Source organism: Chiloscyllium punctatum, chromosome 36, assembly GCF_047496795.1.
Source record: "Chiloscyllium punctatum isolate Juve2018m chromosome 36, sChiPun1.3, whole genome shotgun sequence".
In the NCBI taxonomy this organism is placed as follows: domain Eukaryota; kingdom Metazoa; phylum Chordata; class Chondrichthyes; order Orectolobiformes; family Hemiscylliidae; genus Chiloscyllium; species Chiloscyllium punctatum.
The window spans coordinates 40,784,639-40,811,718 of NC_092774.1; the positions used below are offsets into that span (position 1 = coordinate 40,784,639).

A 27,080-nucleotide genomic window follows, 5' to 3' on the forward strand; every position below is an offset into this window, starting at 1 on the left:
GAACATAGAACATAGAACAATACAGCGCAGTACAGGCCCTTCGGCCCTCGATGTTGCGCCGATCAAAGCCCACCTAACCTACACTAACCCACTATCCTCCATATACCTATCCAATGCCCGCTTAAATACCCATAAAGAGGGAGAGTCCACTACTGCTACTGGCAGGGCATTCCATGATCTTACGACTCGCTGAGTGAAGAACCTACCCCTAACATCAGTCCTATATCTACCCCCCCTTAATTTAAAGCTATGCCCCCTTGTAATAGCTGACTCCATACGCGGAAAAAGGTTCTCACTGTCAACCCTATCTAACCCCCTAATCATCTTGTACACCTCTATCAAATCACCCCTAAACCTTCTTTTCTCCAAAGAAAACAACCCCAAGTGCCTCAGCCTTTCCTCATAGGATCTTCCTACCATACCAGGCAACATCCTGGTAAACTTCCTCTGCACCCGTTCCAGTGCCTCCACATCCTTCCTATAGTATGGCGACCAAAACTGCACACAATATTCCAGAAGCGGCCGCACCAGAGTCTTATACAACTGCAGCATGACCTCAGGACTCCGGAACTCAATTCCTCTACCAATAAAAGCCAGTACGCCATATGCCTTCTTCACTGCACTATTTACCTGGGTGGCAACTTTCAGAGATCTGTGTACATGGACACCAAGATCCCTCTGCTCTTCCACACTACCAAGTAGTCTACCATTAGCCCAGTAATCCATCTTTTTATTACTCTTACCAAAGTGAATCACTTCACACTTAGCTACATTGAACTCCATTTGCCACCTTTCTGCCCAGCTCTGCAGCTTCTCTATATCCCGCTGTAACCTGCCATATCCTTCCTCACTGTCTACAACTCCTCCGACTTTCGTATCATCCGCAAACTTGCTCACCCAACCTTCTAACCCTTCCTCCAGGTCATTTATAAAAATGACAAACAGCAATGGTCCCAAAACAGATCCTTGCGGAACACCACTAGTGACGGCACTCCAAGATGAATCTTTGCCATCAACTACTACCCTCTGTCTTCTTCCAGAGAGCCAATTCCTAATCCAAACCTCCAACTCACCCTCAATGCCATATCTCTGTATTTTCTGCAGTAGCCTACCATGGGGGACCTTATCAAACGCCTTACTAAAATCCATATATACTACATCTACCGCTTTCCCCTCATCTACCTCCTTCGTCACCTTCTCAAAGAATTCAATAAGGTTTGTGAGGCACGACCTGCCCTTCACAAAACCATGCTGACTATCCTTGATCACATCATTCTTATCCAGATGTGCATAAATCCTATCCCTTATAATTCTCTCTAAGACTTTGCCCACAACAGAAGTGAGACTCACTGGCCTATAGTTACTAGGATTATCCCTACTCCCCTTCTTGAACAAGGGAACCACGTTTGCTAGCCTCCAGTCCTCTGGCACTACTCCTGTAGACAAAGAGGACACAAAAATCAAGGCCAATGGCTCTGCAATCTCCTCCCTTGCTTCCCAGAGAATCCTAGGATAAATGCAATCAGGCCCAGGGGACTTATCTATTTTCACCCTTGCCAGAATTTCCAACACCTCTTCTCTACATATCTCAAAGCCATCCATTCTACTTATTCGTGCCTCAGTATTCATATCGACAACAATGTCCTGTTCCTGAGTGAATACTGACGAAAAGTATTCATTCAGCGCCTCCCCAATCTCTTCAGCCTCCACACGCAACTTCCCATTACTATCCTTGATTGGACCTATTCCTTCCCTAGTCATTCTTTTATTCCTAACATACCTATAGAAAGCCTTAGGGTTTTCCCTAATCCTACCAACTAAGGACCTTTCATGTCCCCTCCTTGCTGCTCTTAGCTCTCTCTTCAGGTCCTTCCGGGCTACCTTATAACTCTCAATCGCCCCTATTGAACCTTCACGCCTCATCTTTACAAAGGCCGCCCTCTTCCATTTAACAAGGGATTCCAACTCCTTATTAAACCACGGCTCCTTCACACGACCCTTTCCTCCCTGCCTGATAGGTACGTACTTATCAAGGACACTCAATAGTTGCTCCTTGAACAAGTTCCACATATCAATTACGCTCTTGCCTTGGAATCTACTTTTCCAATCCACACATCCTAAGTCATGCCTCAACGCATCATAATTTCCCTGCCCCCAGCTATAACTCTTGCCCTGTAGTACACACTTATCCCTCCCCATCACGAGACTAAAAATCACCGAATTGTGGTCACTGTCCCCAAAGTGCTCACCTACCTCTAGTTCTAATACCTGGCCTGGTTCGTTACCCAGAACAAAATCCAGTATGGCCTCACCTCTTGTTGGCTTATCTACATATTGTGTCAGGAAACTCTCCTGCACACATTGCACAAACACTGACCCATCTAACGAACTTGAGCTATAGCTTTCCCAATCAATATCAGGAAAGTTAAAGTCTCCCATAACAATCACCCTATTACTGTCACTCTTCTCCTGAATCATCTTCGCAATCCTTTCTTCAACGATTCTAGGACTATTAGGAGGCCTGTAAAAGACTCCTAACAGGGTGACCTCACCTCTCCTATTCCTAACCTCAACCCAAACTACCTCAGATGGCAAATCTTCATCCATCTTCCTTTCCACCGCTGTAATACTATCTTTGACAAGCAAAGCCACACCCCCCCCTCTTTTACCCCCACCTCTGACCCTACTAAAACATTTAAACCCTGGAACCTGCAACAGCCAATCCTGTCCCTGATCTAGCCATGTCTCCGTAATAGCCACAACATCGAAGTCCCAGGTACCAACCCACGCTGCGAGTTCACCTACCTTATTTCGTATACTTCTGGCATTAAAGTATACACACTTCAAGCCACTCTTCTGTTTACAGGCACGATCCTTTAAGATTGATACCATATTCCTACCCTCCCTACACTCCAGGTCCTGCACCCTAAAGTTACAGTCTGGGTTCCCATGCCCCTGCCGAGTTAGTTTAAACCCCCCCCAAGAGCACTAGCAAACCTCCCCCCAAGGATACTGGTGCCCCTCAGGTTCAGGTGCAGACCATCCTGTCTATAGAGGTCCCACCTTCCCCAGAAAGAACCCCAGTTATCCAAATACCGAAATCCCTCCCTCCTGCACCATCCCTGTAGCCACGCATTTAACTCTTCTCTCTCCCTATTCCTCGACTCTCTATCACGTGGCACGGGTAACAAACCAGAGACAACAACTCTGTTCGTTCTAACTCTGAGCTTCTAAAGTGGGTGCGAGAGCAGCAAATCCGACAGAAAGGATCCTCTTGCCCCTCCCACTTCACCCAATAAACAGGGTTCAAGGTGCGACTCAGCGGCAGTAACAGCAGAATATACTGGCACTAAAGTATGTCCAGCAGAGATTCACACGATTGATCCCTGGAATGGTACGCCTAACACACGATGAATGGCTGATGATCCTGGGATTGTATTCATTAGCGTTCGGAAGGTTGAGGAGAGATCTAATAGAAACTTACAAGATTATGCTTGGCTTAGAAAGGGTGGATACTGGGAAGTTGTTTCCATTAGGCGGAGGAGACTAGGATCCAGGGGCACAGCCTGATAATTAGAGGGGGTCAATTTAAAACAGAAATGAGGAGATATTTCTTCAGCCACAGAATGTGGGCCTGTGGAATTCATTGTCAGGGAGCGCAGTGGAGCCAGGACGTTAAATGTCTTCAAGGCAGAGATTGATAAATTCTTGATTAAGGAATTAAGGGCTACGGGGAGAGTGTGGGTAAATGGAGCTGAAATGTCCATCAGCCATGATTAAATGACAGAATGGACCCAATGGGCTGAATGGCCTTACTTCCACTTCTGTGTCTTATGGTCTTAATTCATTGATGTTGACTAGATATTCTAAATTAATCTAGTCCCATATGCCAGCACATGGCCCATACCCCTCTAAACCCTTCCTATTCAGAAACCATCCAGATGCCATTCACATACTGTAATTGTACCAGCCTCCACCATTTCCTCTGGCAGCTCATTCTTTACGCTCACTACCCTCTGAGTTAAAAAGTTGCCCTTAGGTTTCTTTTAAATCTTTGCTCATCCACCTCACCCTAAAGCTATTACACTTTAGTTCTGGACACCCCCAAACCCAGGGGACAATATCTTGTCTATTTACCCAATCCATGCCTTTCATGATTTTATAAATGTATACAAAGGCCTTTGCCACACTCGGGAAAACAACCCAAAACAATTCAGCTCAAACCCTCCAACACTGGCAGCATCCTTGTAAATCTTTTCTGAACCCTTTCAAGTTTCACAATGTCCTTTTGATAGGAGCGAGAGCAAAAGTGGCCTAACCAATGTCCTGTACAGCCACAACATAACCTCCCAACTCCGATACTCAGAGGATTGGGAAAGTTGTATTTTGTGGGTTTTGAAAACTGGGAAAGAATGGAAGTATAACCTGAACTTTTGAGGGTCAGTTTGGAAGCATCAACACTTCGGGGGGGGGGGGGGGGGGGGGGGGGGTGCAGAAAGATGAGGGAACGAAACCAAATGTGCCGCAGCCAACACGGAGCAAGAACAGAGGATGTAAAACTGTTGCAGCCAGCTTGAAGCTGCAATGTGGATCATTGCACGTGCTGTACTTGAACCTGATGCATTTATTTGGGGGAATCAGATGCATTTTAAAAATAAAAATAAAGTATCTCCCCCTCCCCAATTGCTATCATCCGTCCCTCCTCACCCGGGTAATTAAGACACATACCTGAATTGGCAGAGTAGATTCCCTCCTTGGATTCACTCCAGTTGCTACAAGTGAACAGATTACCACCTCCCTCTCTCCGTCCCAGGATGAGGAGTTGCCCAGAGGAGGGTGTTTCACATTGAAACTGATACGGCCACTTCTGCGTTGTGATGTCAAAAATGTGGCAGGGAGCGGGGACAGGCCGACAGGAGAACTCTGCAGCAGATGGAAGGAGAGCAGTTTGCAAAAATCCCTTCCCTTCAAAGAATCCTCACAGTGTGGAAGCAGGCCACTCGGCCCAACAAGTCCAAACCAACGTTCTGAATGGTAATTCACCCATATCCCTCCCCTTATTGCCCGACATTTATCCCAGAGTCATACACCGAACTTACACATCCCTGGACACTATGGACGGAATTTAGCATGGCCAATCCACCCTTGAAGATCTGGATCCCAGGCAGGACCCCTCCGTCTCGAGATCGGTCAAAGAACAAACGGGGTGCGGACTGTAAAAAGCAAAGTTATTAGTTTAATAAAGCAAGGCAGTCTGACGCAATTCTGTACAGCAACACAGAAGTTAAAGCTTCTGAGCTCCGTGGCGAAATTGCAGAATTACTTTCGAAAAAAACATGTAAATGATGTGTAATTTAAGAGAAAGCACAGCCTTAAAAGACCAATCAAATGTAATAAGGTGACATGATTGACAGCAGGGTAGTCCAATATTTTCTAGGAAACAGATTGTTTTACTCTCAAAATCATCCCGTGCTTGCGAGTTCAAGGTTAGTTTGAATACCAAATTCATATGATTCATATTATTAAACTCCATTGTTTTCTTTTCCCCAAAGCTAACCAACTCAGCAAAGCAGCAATTCAAGTTCACAGGATCAAATCATAACCTGAAGCCATTTTAAATTGAAAAACCATTTTGTGGTTAATAAAAATCTACATACACCTGTTGCTCCTAACAACTGCCTAAATTCAAATTTTAAATTCTCATCTTCCCCTGTGTTCATCTCCATCATTGCAAGCTCATCAGACAAGCCCCTTGCAAGGGGGAAGATGATAAAGATCGAACTTGCCCTGCTGTGTGGACTTGCCATTGCCAGCATTGGTGCACAAGGGACAGTTTACCTGTGCGATCCTGAGCAACCAGAGACTGTGTGCCAACTATGCCAGGAAGATGTCCTCGTCTGCTGAGGGACTGAGCATTACCAAGAATGACTACTGCAGTGGTCAGAGATTGAACAGTTCATTTACAGAACAAGTCTAAATGGTCTTTACCCTGTCAAGGTGTTGTGTGCCAGTTTTATACCAGTTGTGCTATGAGCTACCCTGGTAAGCCTTGCCCCATCCAAATAGGTCACACCGCAAAAGAGAAGATAGGGAAATGTTATCTTTCGATTACAATTTGTTTCTTCAAAGTCACAATAGAATATTTGGCAGGGATGAAGTGGTCTGTTATGTGCTGACTTCAGCAAAAGACTCTGAACCCGACTGACACCAATGTCTTCCCAGTTATGGGATGGGTGGAACTGTTCTGGGACAATAACCGCATCTCTTACCGAAAGACCTATCTATTGAACAGCCTCAAGGAAGTCACAAAGACAGGCATGCCTCTTATTGGCAAGGTCCCTCCCTTACCTACACTAAACCTGGTTATTATTTTGAATAAGGTAAGTACTCCTCGTGCTGTAACTGTACGAATATAGTCTCCCCTGAGTTTTGCATAGAATGGAAGAATCCAAATACAAAACAGTAATATCACTTTGGGATATGCAGCTCTCAGTGACTTTTTTCTGTAGGAGCATTTTCAGGAGTTATTAGTCATCAAAACCGTACTTATATCGTTTGTGGTCTCCACCTTTTGGATAATGAGACAACTGCTGCTTTATTGAGATGAGGATTTAAAATTTGAATTTAGGCTGTTAGGAGCAACAGGTGTATGGAGGTTTTCATTAACCACAAAATTCAATTTTAAATAATATTTTTAAATAAATATAACAAAATGGCTTCAGGTTATGATTTGACATTGAACTTGAATTGCTGCTTTGCTGAGTTGGTTGGATTTAGAAATAAAAGAGAACAATGGAGTTTGCATAATATGAATCATAAGTAATTTGGTATTCGAACTAATCTTGAACTAACAAGCATGGGATGATTTTGCGCGTAAAACAATCTGTTTCCCAGGAAATATCATTGGACTAACCTGCTGTCAATCATGTCACCTTGTTACATTTTATGGGTCTTTTATTGTAATTCAGGCTGCGCTGTCGCAAAAATAAATAATGCGTAATTTTCAAATGTAATTGTGTAATTTTGCCACGGAACACAGAAGCTTTTAACCTGTGTTGCTGGACAAATCTGTGCAGGCTGCCTTATGTCATTAAGCTGATAACCTTGCTTTAAATAGACCGTACTCCTGGTGATTCTTTTGACCGATCTCGGATCGAGAGAGCCGATTGAGGGGGTCCAGACCTTCACCCTAACCTGCAGAACCCCGAACACTATGGATACACTTACCTCGGCCAATCCACTCTAACCTGAACATCTCTGGACACTGGGGGTAAATTAGCATGGTCAACATACACTAACAAGAACATCCTCGGGCATTATCAGTAATTTAGCATGGCTGAACCCCCCCTAACCTGCACATCGCTGGACAGTCTGGGGAATTAAGCTCGGCCAAGGCCGAGGTTACCACGAGGTTGGAATTCTCTCCCAGAAATGACAGTTGATGGTGCCCTCACCAAGATGGCCGCCCGCGCTCCCCGTCCCAAGACAACATGCGCCTGACCCTCACAAAGATGGCGGCCGGTTGCCCGGGCAACCCGAGAGCGCCTTCGCCGGTGAAGTAAACACTGGGCCTGTGGGGCTTCTATTGGAGGCCTCAGTCCTCCCCCTAGGAGTTTATAAACTCCCCAATCTCCCTCCTCCCGCGGTTTCCAATCCTACCCTGTCTCACTGTCTCCTCTCCCCGGGGGCAGGAGCCAGGTCTTGGCGCTCGGGCCTGGCGACCTCCCCGGGATGTTTCTGAAACCTGGTCCTGTTCTGAAGGAGGATCACCGGGACCCCAAATGATTTCTCTCGGCACGAGCTGCCGGACCTGCTCAGCTTTTCCAGCGGTTCTTATTACTTCAGCCACCGGCACCATTCTGCTCCCACACTCAGTAACACCGCCTCAGTCCTGCTGCAGGACCTGCACTGCACATGCGCCAGCTCACAAGGGGTGGGGCCCAGGATTGTGACGTCTCCTGGGTTGAGGGGGCGTGGTTGGGGAGGCCACCAAACAATCGGTGACAATGGGGGCGGGGCGATCGTTTTGCCGGCCCCCAGCCTCCAGAAAGGGGCGATTTCATAAAGTTTAAACTTAGTCTTTTTTTAACTTTTCAGCCTGTTGTGAAATGTTACTCTGGACCTCTGGAAGGGTCAAACATTAGGAAAGGTTTAAACATAAACAAAGGGATATTTAAAAATATAAATAAATATAGGTAAGTTAACTTACAAAAGAGACCTGTTGGTATGCTAAGGGGAACAGAGTCGCTGAGCTAAGTGTGGTACCTTGGAAGATGAAAACTGTGAGTTCATGGGGGAACATTGAAGTGGCAGAGATGATCTCAGTTTTTATGTTGGCAGACAACAGAACTATTCCTATTAGAATTGGCAAGTCAGGGGCTAGAGAAAGGGTAGAACTTAAACAATCAACATTGTGAGGGTAAAGGTACACAGGAAACTATTTGGATTGAGGACAGACAAGTCCACTGATGCTGATGGCCTACACCCTGGGTCCTGAAGGAAGTGGCAGCGGAGATAGTGAACTCATGAATTACAATATTCCAAAAATCTCTTAACATGGGAAAGATTCAGTGCGTTTATTTAAGACTGATATATATATATATGTTCCTGATTGTCAAGGGGATCAAAGGTTATGGGAAGAAAGCTGGAGAATGGAGTTGAAAAACATCTCAGCCATGATTGAATGGTGGAGCAGACTCGATGGACTGAATGGCCTAATTTCTGCTCCTGTGTCGTATGACCTTACGGTTCCATGGGATTGGAAAAATGCTAATGTAACACCTGTATTCAGAATGGGAGGGAGGCCATATGTGGTAAATTGCAGACCAGTTCGTTGAACGTTTGTTATAGAGTCATAGAGATGTGCAGCATGGAAACAGATCTTCAGTCCAACTTGACCAAGTCAAAAGATATCCTAACCTAATCTAGTCCCATTTGCCAGCACTTGACTCATATCCCTCTAAACCCTTCCTATTCATCTACCCATCCAGATGCCCGTTAAATGCTGTAATTGTACCAGCCTCCACCAATTCCTCTGGCAGCTCATTTCATACAAGCACACCCTCTACATGAAAAAGTTGGCCCTTAGGTCCCTTTTACGTCTTTCCCCTCTCACCCTAAATCTATGCCGACTAGTTCTGGACTCCCCCACCCCATCGAAAAGACCTTGTCTGTTTATCCTATCCATGCCCGTCATTGTTTTTCTTCACCTCCATAAGGTCACCCCTCACCCTCTGAACCTCCAGGGAAAACAGCTCCTGCCTATTAAGCCTCTCCCAAATGCTCCAACTCTGGAAACATCAGTGTAAGTCTTTTCTGAACCCTTTCAAGGGATCAGGTAGGAAAATGGGGGTGATGAGCAGTCTTGATCGAATGAAGCAGCAGACTTGATGGGCTGAATGGCCTAATTCCGCTCCTATATTTGTGAATTTTTGAACTCTGGAGCAGGCAGGACTTGAACCCGATCCAGGGTTAGGGTCACTACCTCTGTGTAACAAGACATCCAGAAAAATATCAAATCCTCCCCATCGGGGAATTGCACCCCCAGTCTCCTGAGTCACAGATGGGGATACTAACCACTACACTACCGAGGATGCTGGACAGTAGCAAGATGATGGGGATAGGGTTGGAGAATAGGTGGGTGTTTCAGGAACTATTATACACATTAAAGTGTGAATGGCATCCTTATGTACTGTGTAAAAACAAGGACTGCAGATGCTGGAAACCAGAATCTAGATTAGAGTGGTGTTGGAAAGGCACAGCAGGCCAGCAGCATCCGAGGAGCACGACTAAGCCAGCCACTGGCCTGACCTCTGCCACACAATCACAGTCCCCCTGGAGTGTTACCAGAGGTATGTTCAGGCTGTAGGAAGAGATCCAATTCCCAGTTTGACCTGGAATGTATTCCCCACAGGCACAGAGGGACTGGTGATCCACTTGCTCCACATGTGGGAAGGGATTCACTGAGTCATTAAAACTCAAACACATCATTGACTTCCTACTGGACAGAAAGGATTAAACTTCTCAGCAACAACCGTTTTTTAAAAAATCCATTTTTATAGTCGTAGTGAGAATCACAGTTTTCCAAACTGTGGGGCAATACTAGTGATGTTGAGAGACCAGGTTTGGAATGCATGGCCGCCCAGGTAACAATGGTTGCTATGGGGCTCACAGTGATGACTGAGGGGCCGTCCCTTTAGATGCTCAGTTGTTTCTGTGTTGTTGATGAGGCTTGGCCTCATGGACTGATCTCTGAAGTCAGATTCAAAAGAAGGTTTGAAAATTATGATATAAATCATACCCAGAAAAGACATTGAAAAACTGTTCACCATGGTAAAAGCATTGAGAATAAGAATGCAGATTTCAAATCCATTACAAGGAAGAAAATGTGATGTGAGAAAGAAATTTCACACAGTGAGTAAATAGATCTGGAAGACATTGCATGGAACAGTGGTTGAAGCAGATTCAGTTAAGAGCATTGGAAAATTATTTGATGACAAGCAATGTACCAGTTTCCAAGGAAGCGTCAGGAAAATGGCACAACATCAGAAAGCTCATTTAGAGAGCTGCATGGACACGATGGGCTGAATGGCCTGCTTCTGTGATTTAGTAATTCAGTGGTTCATAATTGCTTATCAGGTCTTCGTCAGTTGTGAACGTCAAGCTGGCATCTGCTATTTTGTATGGTCAGTCAGATCGATGTTTTATAACTGCAGGGATTGGGACTAGGACCCCAGGCATTCACAGTATGTCTCAATGATTTAGATGAGGAAACTAAATGGAATATATCACAAATTGCAGATGACACGAAGCTGGGTGGAAGGGTGAGCTGTGAGGAGGATACAATGTTATTTGACAGTCTGAGTGAGTGGGCAAATGTATGTCAGATGTAGTTAGCGTGGATAAACGTGAGGTTATCCACTTTTCTAGCAAAAATAGAAAAGCAAATTATTTGAATAACTGTAACCGAGGATATGGGAAGGTTCACCAAGAACTAATCCAAGATGGAGGACTGGAAAATTTGTGGCTGTAAGAGCTGCTCCTTTTTTGAGGTATTTTCAGTGTTGGAGGCAATTTCCTTGAATTCCAGGAGCAGCAATTAATGTTTTATATGCTGATGCATTGTTTTGGAACTTTAGAGTAAAAAAATCAAGACAACAGCAATTTCAAAATGGAGAAAGACAGCCAAAGGCTGCAAGCACATGGTCTGTAAGGGAGAGAGAGAGAGAGAGAGAGAAACTTATACTACTAACGGATACAGCAGTGAATCTGCATAGTTACTGCCTTTGCTGTTTGAAATCATATATCTCTGAACATCTTGGAAAAATTAACAAACAGCAAAATTCACAGCTGATCGTGGAGGAACATGTGTAGGAGAGCTCACAGCACAGGAACAGATTAGTGCAGAGTTTTTAACATGTAACCTTGCCGTAAGTCTGCAGTAGTGAATAGAGTGGGTTCTTTCTTGATGATATGTTTTGAGATTTTAGACGTTCACCAGCGAGTCCACAACAGGGAATGGCTGATCACCTGCTCCAGGCACAGGAAGGGATTCATCAATGCTTCCAGCCTGCAGACACACTAGGGGGTCCACACCAGGCACAGCATGCTCACCTGCTCTCAGTGCGGGAAGGGCATCACTCCCTCCTCCCACCTGCGGAGGCACCAGTGAGTTCATGTGCCATCACAGGGTGATTGAAGGAACAAGGGCCGAGTGCCATTATCGACTGGACTATCAACCCAGTTCTGGGGAGTCCTCGGAACTCCTGGGTTTGAATCCGACCACAGCAGATGGCGGAATTGGAATTCAGTCAGAAATCTGGAGTTCAGAATCTAATGATGAAATCATTTCTGGGGAAAGAAAACCCTCTGATTCACTCATGTTAGAGTCTGTCTGCAACCCAATCTTGAGTCAGATTGGTTCTGTTTCCAAAGTAGGGATTTATCACATGACACATGGATTGACTACCTGACGATTGTGTGCTTTTTGAGCAAAATATAATATATCTGCAAATAAAATTCTGCAATTGCAATTTCAGCCCATAAACTCATGTGTGTGCATGCATGCGAGCGTGTGTGTTTGTGCATAAGAGCATGTGTTTGCATTCGACCATGCTTGGTAACGTGTGTGAATAATGGGGTACAAGTCTGTGTGAGTGCGGTCACTTGTAGTGTGACATGAAACCAAGGTCCGTGTTGAGGCCATCCTCATGGGTTCTGTACGTGGCTATCAGTTATACAACACACATTGGAGAGGGCAGGGTGGGGCTTGTCTTTCAATTTGCAGAAGGTGGGAAGCTCTGGATGCTGTGATCCAGGGCAAACACATCCTGGAGGACATTCGTTCAGAGGGATTGAGCGGGAAGCCAGGCTGCAGACATGTTGAGGGTAAAGTGGGAAAGTTAACCAGGCACTTTATTCTGGGAGATGGTCATTCCCTTCTGGAGAGACCCTTTTGTTTGCATCAGTGGACAGGATCAGGAGGATGTAAGTGCAGGTCTGGCAGGTAAAGGGGATCTGATAGAGGGCTGCTGGTGGTAGGAGCTGACTGGTTGGGCAGTGGGAGTAAAAACAACATTGGGGAGGGGGAGGTGGTGGTAAGGGACAGAACAGTGACAGGGATGGTCTCCATTCTCTGCAGTTGTCAGCAGGAGCACAGATGGCATTGGTGTCTGTTTGATGCCAGGATTTAGGAACCGATGTGCTCAGGGCTGGAGAAGGTTGCAGTGGGTGTGGTCCAACAATGTCAGGAGGAGAGAGCCTCTGCTAAGGGCACATGAAAAGTTAGAAACTACTAGGACAAAGCAGAACATCAAAGCTCTGAGCAGCACAGTGGCTCAGTGGTTCATACCACTGACTCACAATGCCAGGGACCTGGGTTCGGCCCCACTCTTGAGCAGCTGTCTGTGTGGACTTTAACACGTTCTCACCCTTCTGCCTGCATGAGATAACTCTGGGTGCAGGTCAGGGTAGATCGGCTGTGCTAACAATAGCGATGACTCTACCTGGAAGACAGGGGTGCGCAAGAAATGGCTGATCTTTAAAATTAAGAACAGCTAAAATGATATAATCAGAAACATTGTTAACATCTAAAAGCATATTAATTTATTTTTTTAAAAAAGCTGCAGTCATGTTTCTGAAACTTGCATTAAAATAGACGCATACAGTCATACAGCACAGAAACAGATCCTTCAGTCCAACTCGCCCATCCCCTCCAGATCTCCTAAATTGATCTAGTGACCCATTTGACAGCATTTCGCCCATATCTCTCTCACACCTTCCTATTCAGATACCCATCCTGACCCCGATGCCTTTCAAATGTTGTAATTGTACCAGCCTCCACCACTTCCTCTGGGCAGCTCATTCCATACACACACCACACTCTACATGAAAGTTACCCCTTAGGACCGTTTTAAATCTTTCCCCTCTCACCCTTAACTTATGCCGTCTAGTTTTGGACTTCCTCTAACATGGGGAAAAGACATACAAAGCCGGACGAAATTCAAAAGGAATAAAATGTCGAGCCACAGGGAAAAATAAAATTGTGGCTGCAGCTTTTTTTCTGCTATTGACATTTGGACGCTTAAAATCTGTCAGTAAAGCCAGCACCACCACAGAGCATACTGCGCATGCTTCTCGGTGTCAGCGACAACTGCGCATGTACTGCGGTGTCAGCAACAACTGCGCATGTACTGCGGTGTCAGCAAAAATACTGAGCATGCTCTTTGCTGTCCGCGGAAACGGTGCTTGACTTCCTCCTGAAGGACCAATGGTGAGACCCGGAGGACCGGAAGGAGCCTGGTCCTCCGGCCATTCAGAACAGCATTTTTGTCTGAACGCGGAAGTTGTTCAGAGTTTCTCAAGATGCGGTTGTTTCTCTCTCTCTTTGAATGAAGGTTGAGCTTCACCCCAGACTGCAACTCTGTCCAACATCTGTGGGTACGGCACTCTCTTTTCTCACCCACTTTTTCATTTCTTTTTCGTTCTGGGATTCAGTAGCTGACTTGCACGAACTGAAGGGAAAGGGAGTGAATCCAGGGAGGGGACAGACCTTGGAAAAGTTGGTCCACGTCTGTGTCTCAATTGGCAAACGCACAGCAAATGCAGTACCACAATGTAAAGTTAAAGCCTATTTTAAAAAAGGCAGAAAGTAGGTGCATGGTTTAAATGAATAATATATTGGTATGTGGAGAAAGTGAGGACTGCAGATGCTGGAGATCAGAGTCAAGTGTGGTGCTTGAAAAACACAGCAGATCAGGCAGCATCCGAGGAGCAGGAGAGTCGATGTTTTGGGCACGAGCCCTTCATCAGGAATGATGTGTGGATGAACAAAGGGACCTCACCGTCCTTCTACACCAGTTGTCAGGTGCAGCAAGCAGTCAGCAAGGCAATAGGAATTGAGTTGAAAATGGGGATGACTTCCTGTAATTAGGGTGGTCATTGAATATATTCAAGGCTGAGGTCATCTGACTTTTGAACAACAAAGAAGTGGATGGTTATAGGGGAAGGCAAGAAAATGGTTTTGAGACCATTACAGAATCATACAGCACAGAAATAGACACTTCAGTTCAACTAGTCCATGCTATGTTCGCATGCTAAACTAATCCCATCTGGCAGTGTTTGGCCCATATCCCCCTGTCACAAAGCTGGTCCTTCTTCTCAAGGATACTGTGTCCTTGGTTTTTTTCAGAGTGGTGGTAAAATGGCCCTGGGCTCCAAAATGGATGGTTTAGTACAGAAATGAAAAGGGTATTGGTCGGCTTTTTTGTTTACACGTCAACAGTTGAGACTTTAGGCCCAAGCTTTTATGTTTTCGAAGTGACCTGCATAATGAAAGACAAGTGATCTGTTGTGAAAGCTGAGGCCTTGTTTCAGTGAGTTCAGCAGTGGACTGTGTGGAGAAAGGTTGTTAAACTCTCTCTCCTTCTGCCCTACTAACTTTGACCTGTCAGCCTCTGTTTCAGTTTTACTGTATGTTTAAGGGGTTTGTTTATTGGGACAGTTGTGTACATTTGGAACAGCATAATTAAGTCTAGTTTAGACAGACTGAGTTCTGTGAGTATTCTATATTCTGTTCTTTGTGTTTCATTCTGTATTCTTGTGAATACATTTATCTGTTTTAAATCCTGGTAGTCAACCTAGCTAACCTTGGGTAATTTTCACTGTGCACTTACTGAAATAAACAGCAAAGTTACGGTCTGTGCTGCCTGCTTCAGAATGTTTTGAGTGGTCTGGCCTAGTCCATAACACGTCCAAACCTTTCCCATTCATGTCCTTATCCAAATGTCTTTTAAACGTTGTAACTGTACCTGCATCCCCGCTTCCTCTGGACATTCATTCCACATACGAACCATTCTCTATGGGAAAACTAAGGTGTCCCTCCTGTCTTTTTAAAATCTTTCTCCACTCACCTTCAAAATTTGCTCCCTAACCTTGAAACCCCCACTCTAAGGAAAGGGAACCCATCATTCACCTCATCTATACCCCTCATGACTTTATAAAGCTTGATAAGATCACCTCTCAACCTCCTATGCTCCAGTGAAAAAGGTTCCAGCCTATCCACCAAGATGTAGGTATATTCATATCCAGTTCAATGTTGGTGCAGGCTTGAAAGACCAAATGGCCTACTCCTGCTCCCAGTTCTCTCTAACTATGTCCAGGACAGCAAGAGACCATAAGACCTAGGAGCAGAAATTAGGCCATTCAGTCAATCAGGTCTGCTCCACCATTCAATCATGGCTGACAAGTTTCTCAACCCCATTCTCTTGCTTTCTCCCCGCAACACTCAATATCCTTGATACACAAGAACCTATTTATCTCTGTCTTGAATATATTCATACTTGCCCAACACAGTCTCTGTGGCAATGAATTCCATAGGTTTCACAATCTCTGGCTACAAAGGTTTCCCATTTATCTGCGTTCTAAAAGGTCTTCCCTTTACTCTAAGGCTGTGCCCTTGGGACCTAGTCTCTCCTACCAATGGAGACATCTCCCCAACATCCACCCTGTCCAGGCCAATCAGTATTCTGTATGTTTCAATTAGATCCCCCCAGCGTGGGCTGTAAATCAGCGTAAACTGGACCCTTCAGGATGAGGTACAGCATGGATTAGATTCAGCAAAGTGAGAATGGAGGGAGAATGTGTGGGATGGAGATTTTCAGCGTTTAGGAAATAAGAGAGGAAAGAAAGTTCAATCTAAATTAGAATTGAACAGATGGGCTGATGGGCCGAGGAGTGACAGATAAAGTTTCATTTAGATAAATGTGAGGTGTTGCATTTTGGAAAGGCACATCAGGGCAGGATTTACACACTTAATGGTAAGGCCGTAGAGAGTGTTCCTGCATCAAGAGACCATGGCGTGCAGATTTGTAGTTCTGTGAAAGTGGAGTCACAGGTAGACATGGTAGTGAAGAAAGCGTTTGGTGGCGCTTGTGTTTATTGAGCAGAGCATTGAGTACAGGAGTTGGGAGTCATGTTATGGCTGTACATCACATTAGTTAGGCCACTTTTGGAATACTGCATTCAGTTCTGGTCTCTTATGTTAGAAAGATGTTGTGAAACTTTAAAAGAGTTTGGAAATTATTTACAAGGCTGTTGCCAGAGTTGGAGGGTTTGAGTTATAGGGAGAGGCTGAAAAGACTGCGGCTGTTTTCCCTGGAGCGTAGGAGGCTGAGAGATTACCTTTTACAGGTTTCTAGGGGCATGGATAGGAGGCCAAAATGAAGGAGAGAGAAAAAGAAATTTACATTGCAGTGAATCTGCACAGTTACTGGACATTGCAGTGCATCTGGGAAAGGTTAATGAACAGCAAAATTCACAGCTGACCATGGAGGAACCTGTGTGGGGGAGCTCACAGAACAGGAACAGAGAAGTGTATAGTCTTTAACGTGTAACCCAGCTGTAAGTCTGCAGTCGTGAATGGAGTGGATTCTTTCATGATTATATGTTTTACTGACATCTGTCTCTTGATTAAATTTTAAAAATATAAACCACAAGTACTGTGTTAGCCCAGAGCACTTTTTTAGAGCAAAAAGACGGTGCTATTTTATAGAACATAGAACATAGAACAATACAGCGCAGTACAGGCCCTTCGGCCCTCGATGTTGCGCCGATCAAAGCCCACCTAACCTACACTAACCCACTATCCTCCATATACCTATCCAATGCCCGCTTAAATACCCATAAAGAGGGAGAGTCCACTACTGCTACTGGCAGGGCATTCCATGATCTTACGACTCGCTGAGTGAAGAACCTACCCCTAACATCAGTCCTATATCTACCCCCCCTTAATTTAAAGCTATGCCCCCTTGTAATAGCTGACTCCATACGCGGAAAAAGGTTCTCACTGTCAACCCTATCTAACCCCCTAATCATCTTGTACACCTCTATCAAATCACCCCTAAACCTTCTTTTCTCCAAAGAAAACAACCCCAAGTGCCTCAGCCTTTCCTCATAGGATCTTCCTACCATACCAGGCAACATCCTGGTAAACTTCCTCTGCACCCGTTCCAGTGCCTCCACATCCTTCCTATAGTATGGCGACCAAAACTGCACACAATATTCCAGAAGCGGCCGCACCAGAGTCTTATACAACTGCAGCATGACCTCAGGACTCCGGAACTCAATTCCTCTACCAATAAAAGCCAGTACGCCATATGCCTTCTTCACTGCACTATTTACCTGGGTGGCAACTTTCAGAGATCTGTGTACATGGACACCAAGATCCCTCTGCTCTTCCACACTACCAAGTAGTCTACCATTAGCCCAGTAATCCATCTTTTTATTACTCTTACCAAAGTGAATCACTTCACACTTAGCTACATTGAACTCCATTTGCCACCTTTCTGCCCAGCTCTGCAGCTTCTCTATATCCCGCTGTAACCTGCCATATCCTTCCTCACTGTCTACAACTCCTCCGACTTTCGTATCATCCGCAAACTTGCTCACCCAACCTTCTAACCCTTCCTCCAGGTCATTTATAAAAATGACAAACAGCAATGGTCCCAAAACAGATCCTTGCGGAACACCACTAGTGACGGCACTCCAAGATGAATCTTTGCCATCAACTACTACCCTCTGTCTTCTTCCAGAGAGCCAATTCCTAATCCAAACCTCCAACTCACCCTCAATGCCATATCTCTGTATTTTCTGCAGTAGCCTACCATGGGGGACCTTATCAAACGCCTTACTAAAATCCATATATACTACATCTACCGCTTTCCCCTCATCTACCTCCTTCGTCACCTTCTCAAAGAATTCAATAAGGTTTGTGAGGCACGACCTGCCCTTCACAAAACCATGCTGACTATCCTTGATCACATCATTCTTATCCAGATGTGCATAAATCCTATCCCTTATAATTCTCTCTAAGACTTTGCCCACAACAGAAGTGAGACTCACTGGCCTATAGTTACTAGGATTATCCCTACTCCCCTTCTTGAACAAGGGAACCACGTTTGCTAGCCTCCAGTCCTCTGGCACTACTCCTGTAGACAAAGAGGACACAAAAATCAAGGCCAATGGCTCTGCAATCTCCTCCCTTGCTTCCCAGAGAATCCTAGGATAACTGCAATCAGGCCCAGGGGACTTATCTATTTTCACCCTTGCCAGAATTTCCAACACCTCTTCTCTACATATCTCAAAGCCATCCATTCTACTTATTCGTGCCTCAGTATTCATATCGACAACAATGTCCTGTTCCTGAGTGAATACTGACGAAAAGTATTCATTCAGCGCCTCCCCAATCTCTTCAGCCTCCACACGCAACTTCCCATTACTATCCTTGATTGGACCTATTCCTTCCCTAGTCATTCTTTTATTCCTAACATACCTATAGAAAGCCTTAGGGTTTTCCCTAATCCTACCAACTAAGGACCTTTCATGTCCCCTCCTTGCTGCTCTTAGCTCTCTCTTCAGGTCCTTCCGGGCTACCTTATAACTCTCAATCGCCCCTATTGAACCTTCACGCCTCATCTTTACAAAGGCCGCCCTCTTCCATTTAACAAGGGATTCCAACTCCTTATTAAACCACGGCTCCTTCACACGACCCTTTCCTCCCTGCCTGATAGGTACGTACTTATCAAGGACACTCAATAGTTGCTCCTTGAACAAGTTCCACATATCAATTACGCTCTTGCCTTGGAATCTACTTTTCCAATCCACACATCCTAAGTCATGCCTCAACGCATCATAATTTCCCTGCCCCCAGCTATAACTCTTGCCCTGTAGTACACACTTATCCCTCCCCATCACGAGACTAAAAATCACCGAATTGTGGTCACTGTCCCCAAAGTGCTCACCTACCTCTAGTTCTAATACCTGGCCTGGTTCGTTACCCAGAACCAAATCCAGTATGGCCTCACCTCTTGTTGGCTTATCTACATATTGTGTCAGGAAACTCTCCTGCACACATTGCACAAACACTGACCCATCTAACGAACTTGAGCTATAGCTTTCCCAATCAATATCAGGAAAGTTAAAGTCTCCCATAACAATCACCCTATTACTGTCACTCTTCTCCTGAATCATCTTCGCAATCCTTTCTTCAACGATTCTAGGACTATTAGGAGGCCTGTAAAAGACTCCTAACAGGGTGACCTCACCTCTCCTATTCCTAACCTCAACCCAAACTACCTCAGATGGCAAATCTTCATCCATCTTCCTTTCCACCGCTGTAATACTATCTTTGACAAGCAAAGCCACACCCCCCCCTCTTTTACCCCCACCTCTGACCCTACTAAAACATTTAAACCCTGGAACCTGCAACAGCCAATCCTGTCCCTGATCTAGCCATGTCTCCGTAATAGCCACAACATCGAAGTCCCAGGTACCAACCCACGCTGCGAGTTCACCTACCTTATTTCGTATACTTCTGGCATTAAAGTATACACACTTCAAGCCACTCTTCTGTTTACAGGCACGATCCTTTAAGATTGATACCATATTCCTACCCTCCCTACACTCCAGGTCCTGCACCCTAAAGTTACAGTCTGGGTTCCCATGCCCCTGCAGAGTTAGTTTAAACCCCCCCCAAGAGCACTAGCAAACCTCCCCCCAAGGATACTGGTGCCCCTCAGGTTCAGGTGCAGACCATCCTGTCTATAGAGGTCCCACCTTCCCCAGAAAGAACCCCAGTTATCCAAATACCGAAATCCCTCCCTCCTGCACCATCCCTGTAGCCACGCATTTAACTCTTCTCTCTCCCTATTCCTCGACTCTCTATCACGTGGCACGGGTAACAAACCAGAGACAACAACTCTGTTCGTTCTAACTCTGAGCTTCCAACCTAGCTCCCTAAAAGCCTGTCTAACATCCTCAGCACTCCTACCTATGTCATTGGTGCCAATATGGACCACGACTTCAGGCTGCTCCCCCTCCCCCTTAAGGACCCGGAAAACACGATCAGAGACATCACGTACCCTTGCACCTGGGAGGCAACATACCAAACGTGAGTCTCTCTCGTTCCCACAAAACCGCCTATCTGTGCCCCGAACTATCGAGTCCCCAATTATTATTGCTCTGCTCTTCTCCACCCTTCCCTTCTGAGTAGCGGGGACAGGCTCCGTGCCAGAGGCCTGAGCCCCGTTACTTACCCCTGGTAAGTCGTCCCCCCCACAAGTATCCAAAACGGTATACTTGTTCTTGAGGGGAACGACCACAGGGGGTCCCTGCACTGGCTGCTTCCTCCCAGTCCCCCTCACTGTCACCCATCTATCTGCCATCTTTGGAGTTACTACTTCCCTATAGCTCCGATCTATGACCCCCTCTGCCTCCCGAATGATCCGAAGTTCATCCAACTCCAGCTCCAGTTCCCTAACACGGTCTTGGAGGAGCTGGAGATGGGTGCACTTCCTGCAAGTGTAATCAGCAGGGATGTCCATGGCATCCCTCACCTCATACATGCACGCTTTTAAAGGGGAAACAAACCTACCCAGGTAAGCTTACGCTCTACCTGCTTCCGGGTCTCGGCTGCCTCTCTGGTCGTCGTCACTTCCCCCTACTGCTCCCGCTCTTTCTGTGAAGAGAGAGTGAAAAAAACCACCGCTGCCCGCTACCGGTAAGTACTTTTAAAACAAACAGTCTTACCTTAGCTGCTGCTCGCACTCAAAATTTTCTGGGTCTGTAGATTGTGAAGGCCTTTATGAGAGTGATATGTTCTTCCTGTCAGACGTGGGAGATTAGGGAAGAGTATCCATGTTACTGATGATTATGTCTGCAGTTAGTGTGTTTGCTTGCAAATCCTATTGGATCTCGTGGATAAATTGCAGCGACAGTTCGAGGTAATGCGGAATTTACAAGACCTGGGGGTATGATGGTTTGGCAATGATAGGAAGGGAAAAAAGCCGCAGCTACAGTCAGGGAGATGGGTTAACCCCAGGAAAGGTAGGAGGGGTAGGCAGGTAGTGCAGGAGTCTTCTGTGGCTGTCCCCATTTCTGGTCGAAGTGGATGAGTTGGACCAAAGGGTATGTTTCTGTGCTGTGTCTCTCTCTGACTCTGGCTTGCCACTAACGTTTGCCACGTCTCTATGTTCAATTTCTTTCTGGTGTCGGTGTCAATACCTTGTTGTCTCATTCCGACCCCACCTCCCCCCGGATTGACAATGCTGACTTTTGTAATCTCTTTTTACAGACTATCTGAAGACGGAAGTTTCAAAATTAACAGCTGATGCTTGACTTTCCTGTTCCTCGGATGCTGCCTGACCTGCTGTGTTTTTCCAGCACTACACTTTTCGACTCTGAACTCCAGCGTCTGCAGTCATCATTTTCACATCAATGTCTGACAGTCACTCAATCCATCGGGACAGCAAAGACTTTCAACTATGATTCTGTGAGATGGAGCAATGCTTTTTGGTTCCTGTTTCATAACGTTTTCAGCATCAGTGGGACTGGATGAGAGACCCTACTGTTGCAGTGCACTGAGTGTGGAGCCAGAAACAGTTATACGGCCTGGAAAGAGGAATTCACACCGGGGAGGGGCTGTACACACATTTGTGTGCGGCTTAAGCTTCAGCCATGGAGAAACCCGAGGAATCCTGCCTCATGGAGAAACCGTGGAAGTGTGGCGACTGTGGGAAATGCTTCAGTTTCCCGTCTGCCCTGGAGACTCATCGGCGCAGTCACACCGGGGAGAGACCATAAGACCATAAGACATAGGAGTGGAAGTAAGGCCATTCGGCCCATCGAGTCCACTCCGCCATTCAATCATGGCTGGGCATTTCAACTCCACTTACCCACATTCTCCCCGTAGCCCTTAATTCCTCAACACAACAAGAATCTATCAATCTCGGCCTTGAAGACATTTAGCGTCCCGGCCTCCACTGCACTCTGCGGCAATGAATTCCACAGGCCCACCACTCTCTGGCTGAAGAAATGTCTCCGCATTTCTGTTCTGAATTGACACCCTCTAATTTTAAGGCTGTGTCCACGGGTCCTAGTCTCCTCACCTAACGGAAACAATTTCCTAGTGTCCACCCTTTCCAAGCCATGTATTATTTTGTACGTCTCTATTAAGTCTCCCCTTAATCTTCTAAACTCCAATGAATACAATCCCAGGATCCTCAGCCATTCCTCATATGTTAGACCAACCATTCCAGGGATCATCCGTGTAAATCTCCGCTGGACACGTTCCAGTGCCAGTATGTCCTTCCTGAGGTGTGGGGACCAGAAGTACTGGACACAGTACTCCAAATAGGGCCTTTATAAAGTCTCAGTAGCACAACGGTGGTTTTATATTCCAACCCTCTTGAGATAAGTGACCACATTGCATTCACTTTCTTAATCACGGACTCAACCTGCATGTTGACCTTTAGAGAATCCTCGACTAGCATTCCCAGATCCTTTTGTACTTTGGCTTTACGGATTTTCTCACCGTTCAGAAAGTAGTCTATACTTTTATTCTTTTTGCTAAAATGCAAGACCTCGCATTTGTTCACGTTGAATTCCATCAGCCATTTCCTGGACCACTCTCCCAAACTGTCTGGATCCTTCTGTTGCCTCCCCACTTCCTCAGTACTACCTGCCTGTCCACCTAACTTCGTATCATCTGCAAACTTCGCTAGAGTTCCCCCAGTCCCTTCATCCAGATCATTAAGATATAATGCAAACAGCTGTGACCCCAACACTGAACCCTGCGGGACACTGCTCGTCACCGGCTGCCATTCCGAAACCATTCCCCTGCCCAGAGTGCAGGAAGGGCTTTACCAGCTCCTCCAACCTGCTGGCCCACCAGTGGATCCATACTGCGGAGAGTCCATTCTCTTGCCCCGCGTGTGAGAAGAGCTTTGCCCATTCCTCTACCCTCGTGGCCCACCAGCAGGTCCACACTGGGGTGAGATCATTCCCCTGCCCTGAATGCGGGAAGACCTTCAGCAAATCCTCCCACCTGCTGACCCACCGGCGGGGCTACACCGGGGAGAGGCCCTTCATCTGCCCTGAATGTGGGAAGAGCTTTAAACGCTCCTCTCACTTGCTGGACCACCAGCGGGTCCACACGGGGGAGAGACCGTTCAGCTGTCCTGAGTGCAGGAAGGGCTTTACCCAGGCCTCCAACCTGCTGAGGCACCAGTGGGTCCACACCGGGGAGAGGCCGTTTGCCTGCCCCAAGTGCAGGCGGCGGTTCACGTCGTCCAGTAACTTGCAGAGACACCGGGGGGGCACCAGCAGATTCCGCTGGTGACGCTGATGTGGGTCACCCCCAGGACTGAACCTCCTGCCTGTTCTGACAGTGGGTGCAGTGGGACCATCAGCGAGCTCTCTTTGTTTTCTGCGAGACAGCACCCCCACATCCCTCCCATCTTCCCCCAACCCCAGGTTGGCTCACGGGCAGCACAGTAGCTCAGTAATTAGTGCCACTGTGTCACATCGCCAGGGACCAGGGTTCGATTCCACCCTCAGGTGACTGTCTTTGTGAAGTTTGCGCATTCTCCCCCCATGTCTGCAAGGGTTTCCTCTGGGTGCTCCCACAATCCAAACATGAGCAAGTGAATTAGCCAAGCTGAATTGTCCCAGTGTGTTCAGGGATGTGTAGGTGCAGTGTATTGTTTAGGGGGTAATGTAGACTAATAGGGTAGGGGAATGGGTCTGGGTGGGTTACTCTTCAGAGGGTCGGTGTGGACTTGTTGGGTTAAAGGGCCTGTTTCCCTGTAGGATTCTGTGAGCTTTGCTTGCAGTGCTGCTCACTGAGCCCGGGACTGCACGTTCCCACTGAAGTGATTCGCACAAACCTCAGATGGCATCCAAACCAATGTACCAAACTAAAGGGGTAGCCATGGGCACCCACATGGGACCCAGCTATGCCTGCCTCTTTGTCGGGTACGTGGAACAGTCCATTTTCCTTAGCTACACCTGTTCCTCCAGTACATCGATGACCATATTAGTACCACTTCATGCTCTCCCAGGAGTTTGAACAGTTCGTTATCTTTATCAACACCTTTCACTCCGACCTCAAATTGACCTGGACCATCTCCCTTTCCAGGACCTCTCCATCTCTGGCAACCGACTAACCGTGGACATCTACTACAAGCCCACTGACTCCCACAGCTAGCTAGATTACGCCTCCTCCCACCCCACCTCCTGTAAAAACTCAATCCCTTATTCCCAATTCCTCTGCCGCATCTGTTCCCAGGATGACCAATCCCATCGTAGAAAATCCCAGAGGGCCTCCTCCTCCTTCCAAGTTCGCAATTTCCCTTCCCACGTGGTTGACAATGCCCTCCAGCACATCTCCTCCACATCCTGCAACACTGCCCTTGATCCCCATACCTCCCAATGGAACAAGGACAGAACCCACCCCTAACCGTCCTCACCTTCCACCCCACCAACCTCCGGATACATCACATCAGCCTCTGCTCCCTACAAACGGACCCCACCACCAGGTATATTTTCCTCTCCCCACCCCTACCAGCATTCCAGAGAGGCCATTTCCTCTGCGACTCCCTCGTCAGGTCCATGCGCCCACAACCAGCCCACACCCCACTCCCGGCCCCTTCCCCGCCACCACAGGAAGTGTAAAACATGTGTCCATACCACTCCTCTCACCTCCATCCAAGGCCCCAAAGGATCCTTCCACATCTGACAGAAATTTACCTCTACCTCCACCAGTGTCATCCACTGTATCCATTGCATCCAATGTGGTCTTCTCTACGTCGGAGAGACAGGACGCCAACTTGTGGATTGTTTCAGAGAACCACTCTGGGACACCCACAAACCCCACCGCCCTGTGGCTGAACACTTCAACTCCCCCTCCCATTCCATCAAGATCATTGAGGTCCTGGGCTGTCTCCATCGCCAAACCCTGACCACCTGACGCCTGGAGGAAGAACACCTCTTATTCCACCTTGGGACCCTGTAACCACATGGGATCAATGTGGAATTCAAAAGTTTCCTCATGTATCCTCCTCCTCCTCCTCTTCCCCCCCCCCCAACCTTATCACAGCCCCAAGCCTCCACTCGCCCTCCTGACCTGTCCATCACCTTTCCCATCTATCCGCCCCACTCTCCTTTCCAACCAATCATCTTCATCTGCTTATCGCATTCTCAGCTCCCTTCTCCCCAACACCACCCCCCTTCCATTTATCTCTCAGCGCTCCCGGCCCACAAGCCTCATTGCTGATGAAGGGTTTATGCCCTAAACGTCAATTATCCTGCTCCTTGGATGCTACCTGACCTGCTGTGCTTTTCCAGCACCACACTCTCGACTCTGTCCACTGATGTTGTCAGAGATATAGGACCTGCTCCAAACTGATCCACAGTCCAGTTGATGGCACAGGAAACCGCTTCCTTTCTCGAGACAAGTCTCCCGAAGAGAACTTGCTGGCTAACTGATGTACTGAACTTCACAGTGCCCCACTGCTCTCAGTTATCTGGAAGGGGTCCACACATGTGCCTAAGGTGGTGCTTGAGACCTTTAATATCCCTTTGGGATTGGTCCCCATTCATTTGAGGCTGTGTCGTCATACAGCCTGGAAACAGACTGTTCAGTACGTGATCCCCAACTAAACTAGTCCCACCTGCCTGCTCCTGGCCCTTATTTGATAGTCATAGTGAAAGAGATGCACAGGACGGAAACAAACCATTTAATCCAACTCATCCATGCTGACCAGATATCCTAATATAATCCTACCAAAGGATGCAGGATTGAGAGTACTCTTTGGCAAGAGACCTTAACAAGCTGTAATAATGGACTCAAAGTATGCAATCATATTTCATCTCATCTTTTAGAGACATGGTAACTAGATTTAGCCTGTCTACAATAATATATATAAAGAGGGGGGGGGGGCGGATCATAAGACAGGTAATGGGAAAATGAATAAGGAATGGAAGGCGTGGGGGGGAATGGTAGCGAAAATACAGTGAAATGGGGGGATTTCATTCCAACCTAATTTAGAGGTATGTATGAAAATATAGAGACTGCAGTACTGAACATGACAGTAAAATGTCCCTTTCCGAAAGTAGCATGTGCAAGAAATCAGACAGAGATACATAAAATCCCGACAGTGCAGAAAGAGGCCATTTGTCCCATTGAGCCTGCACTGACACACCAAAGACCATCCCACCCAGGATCATCCTGTTCTCCTGCATTTAGTATGACTAATCCACATAACCTACACATCACAGAGCAATTTCGCATGGTCAATCTACCTAACCTGCACATCTTTGGACTGTGGAAGGAAACCCATGCAGACAGAGAGAACATGCAAACCCCACACAGACACTCACCTGAGGCTGGAATTGAACCTGGGTCCCTAGTGCTGTGAGGTCGCAATGCCAAGCACTCTGCCACCTCAATATGATATAAAATTTAAACAAATGCTCTAAGCTGCAAATTTGTCCATGTGAAGAACTTACTGCAAATGATTTGAAGCAAGATCCATATGAATTGTGTTTTGGGAGAGATCCAGAACATATTTCATTAATGATTGAAAATCTTCGATCTTTGGAATGGTTTGTGAGAGAGTGTGTTGGAGTCAGATTCAATTATGGCATTCAAAAGATAGTTGGATCATTAAACTGAAAAGGAAAGTAATCCGTGTTCGGTGAAGAGTAGCACTGGATACTGTGGTGATTATAATTAGGTCAGTCAG

At 46.5% G+C, this 27,080-nt stretch overlaps 1 protein-coding gene across 3 annotated transcripts in view; it reads right to left on the minus strand.

Annotated features, from left to right (window-relative positions):
* LOC140460450 (uncharacterized) overlaps positions 1 to 7,888 on the minus strand; it is a 34,098-nt gene extending 26,210 nt beyond the window's left edge. For all 3 annotated transcript variants that reach the window (XR_011954103.1, XM_072554993.1, XM_072554994.1), the window contains exons 1-2: positions 7,660 to 7,888; positions 4,729 to 4,923 (exon numbers count right to left, since the gene is read on the minus strand). Coding sequence is in view for 2 of the 3 variants with exons in the window: in XM_072554993.1 (XP_072411094.1) it covers positions 4,729 to 4,923; positions 7,660 to 7,858 (394 nt within the window). In the remaining variant the exon portion in view is untranslated. The remainder of the gene's footprint in view (positions 1 to 4,728; positions 4,924 to 7,659) is intronic.
* Positions 7,889 to 27,080: the final 19,192 nt, after the last annotated feature.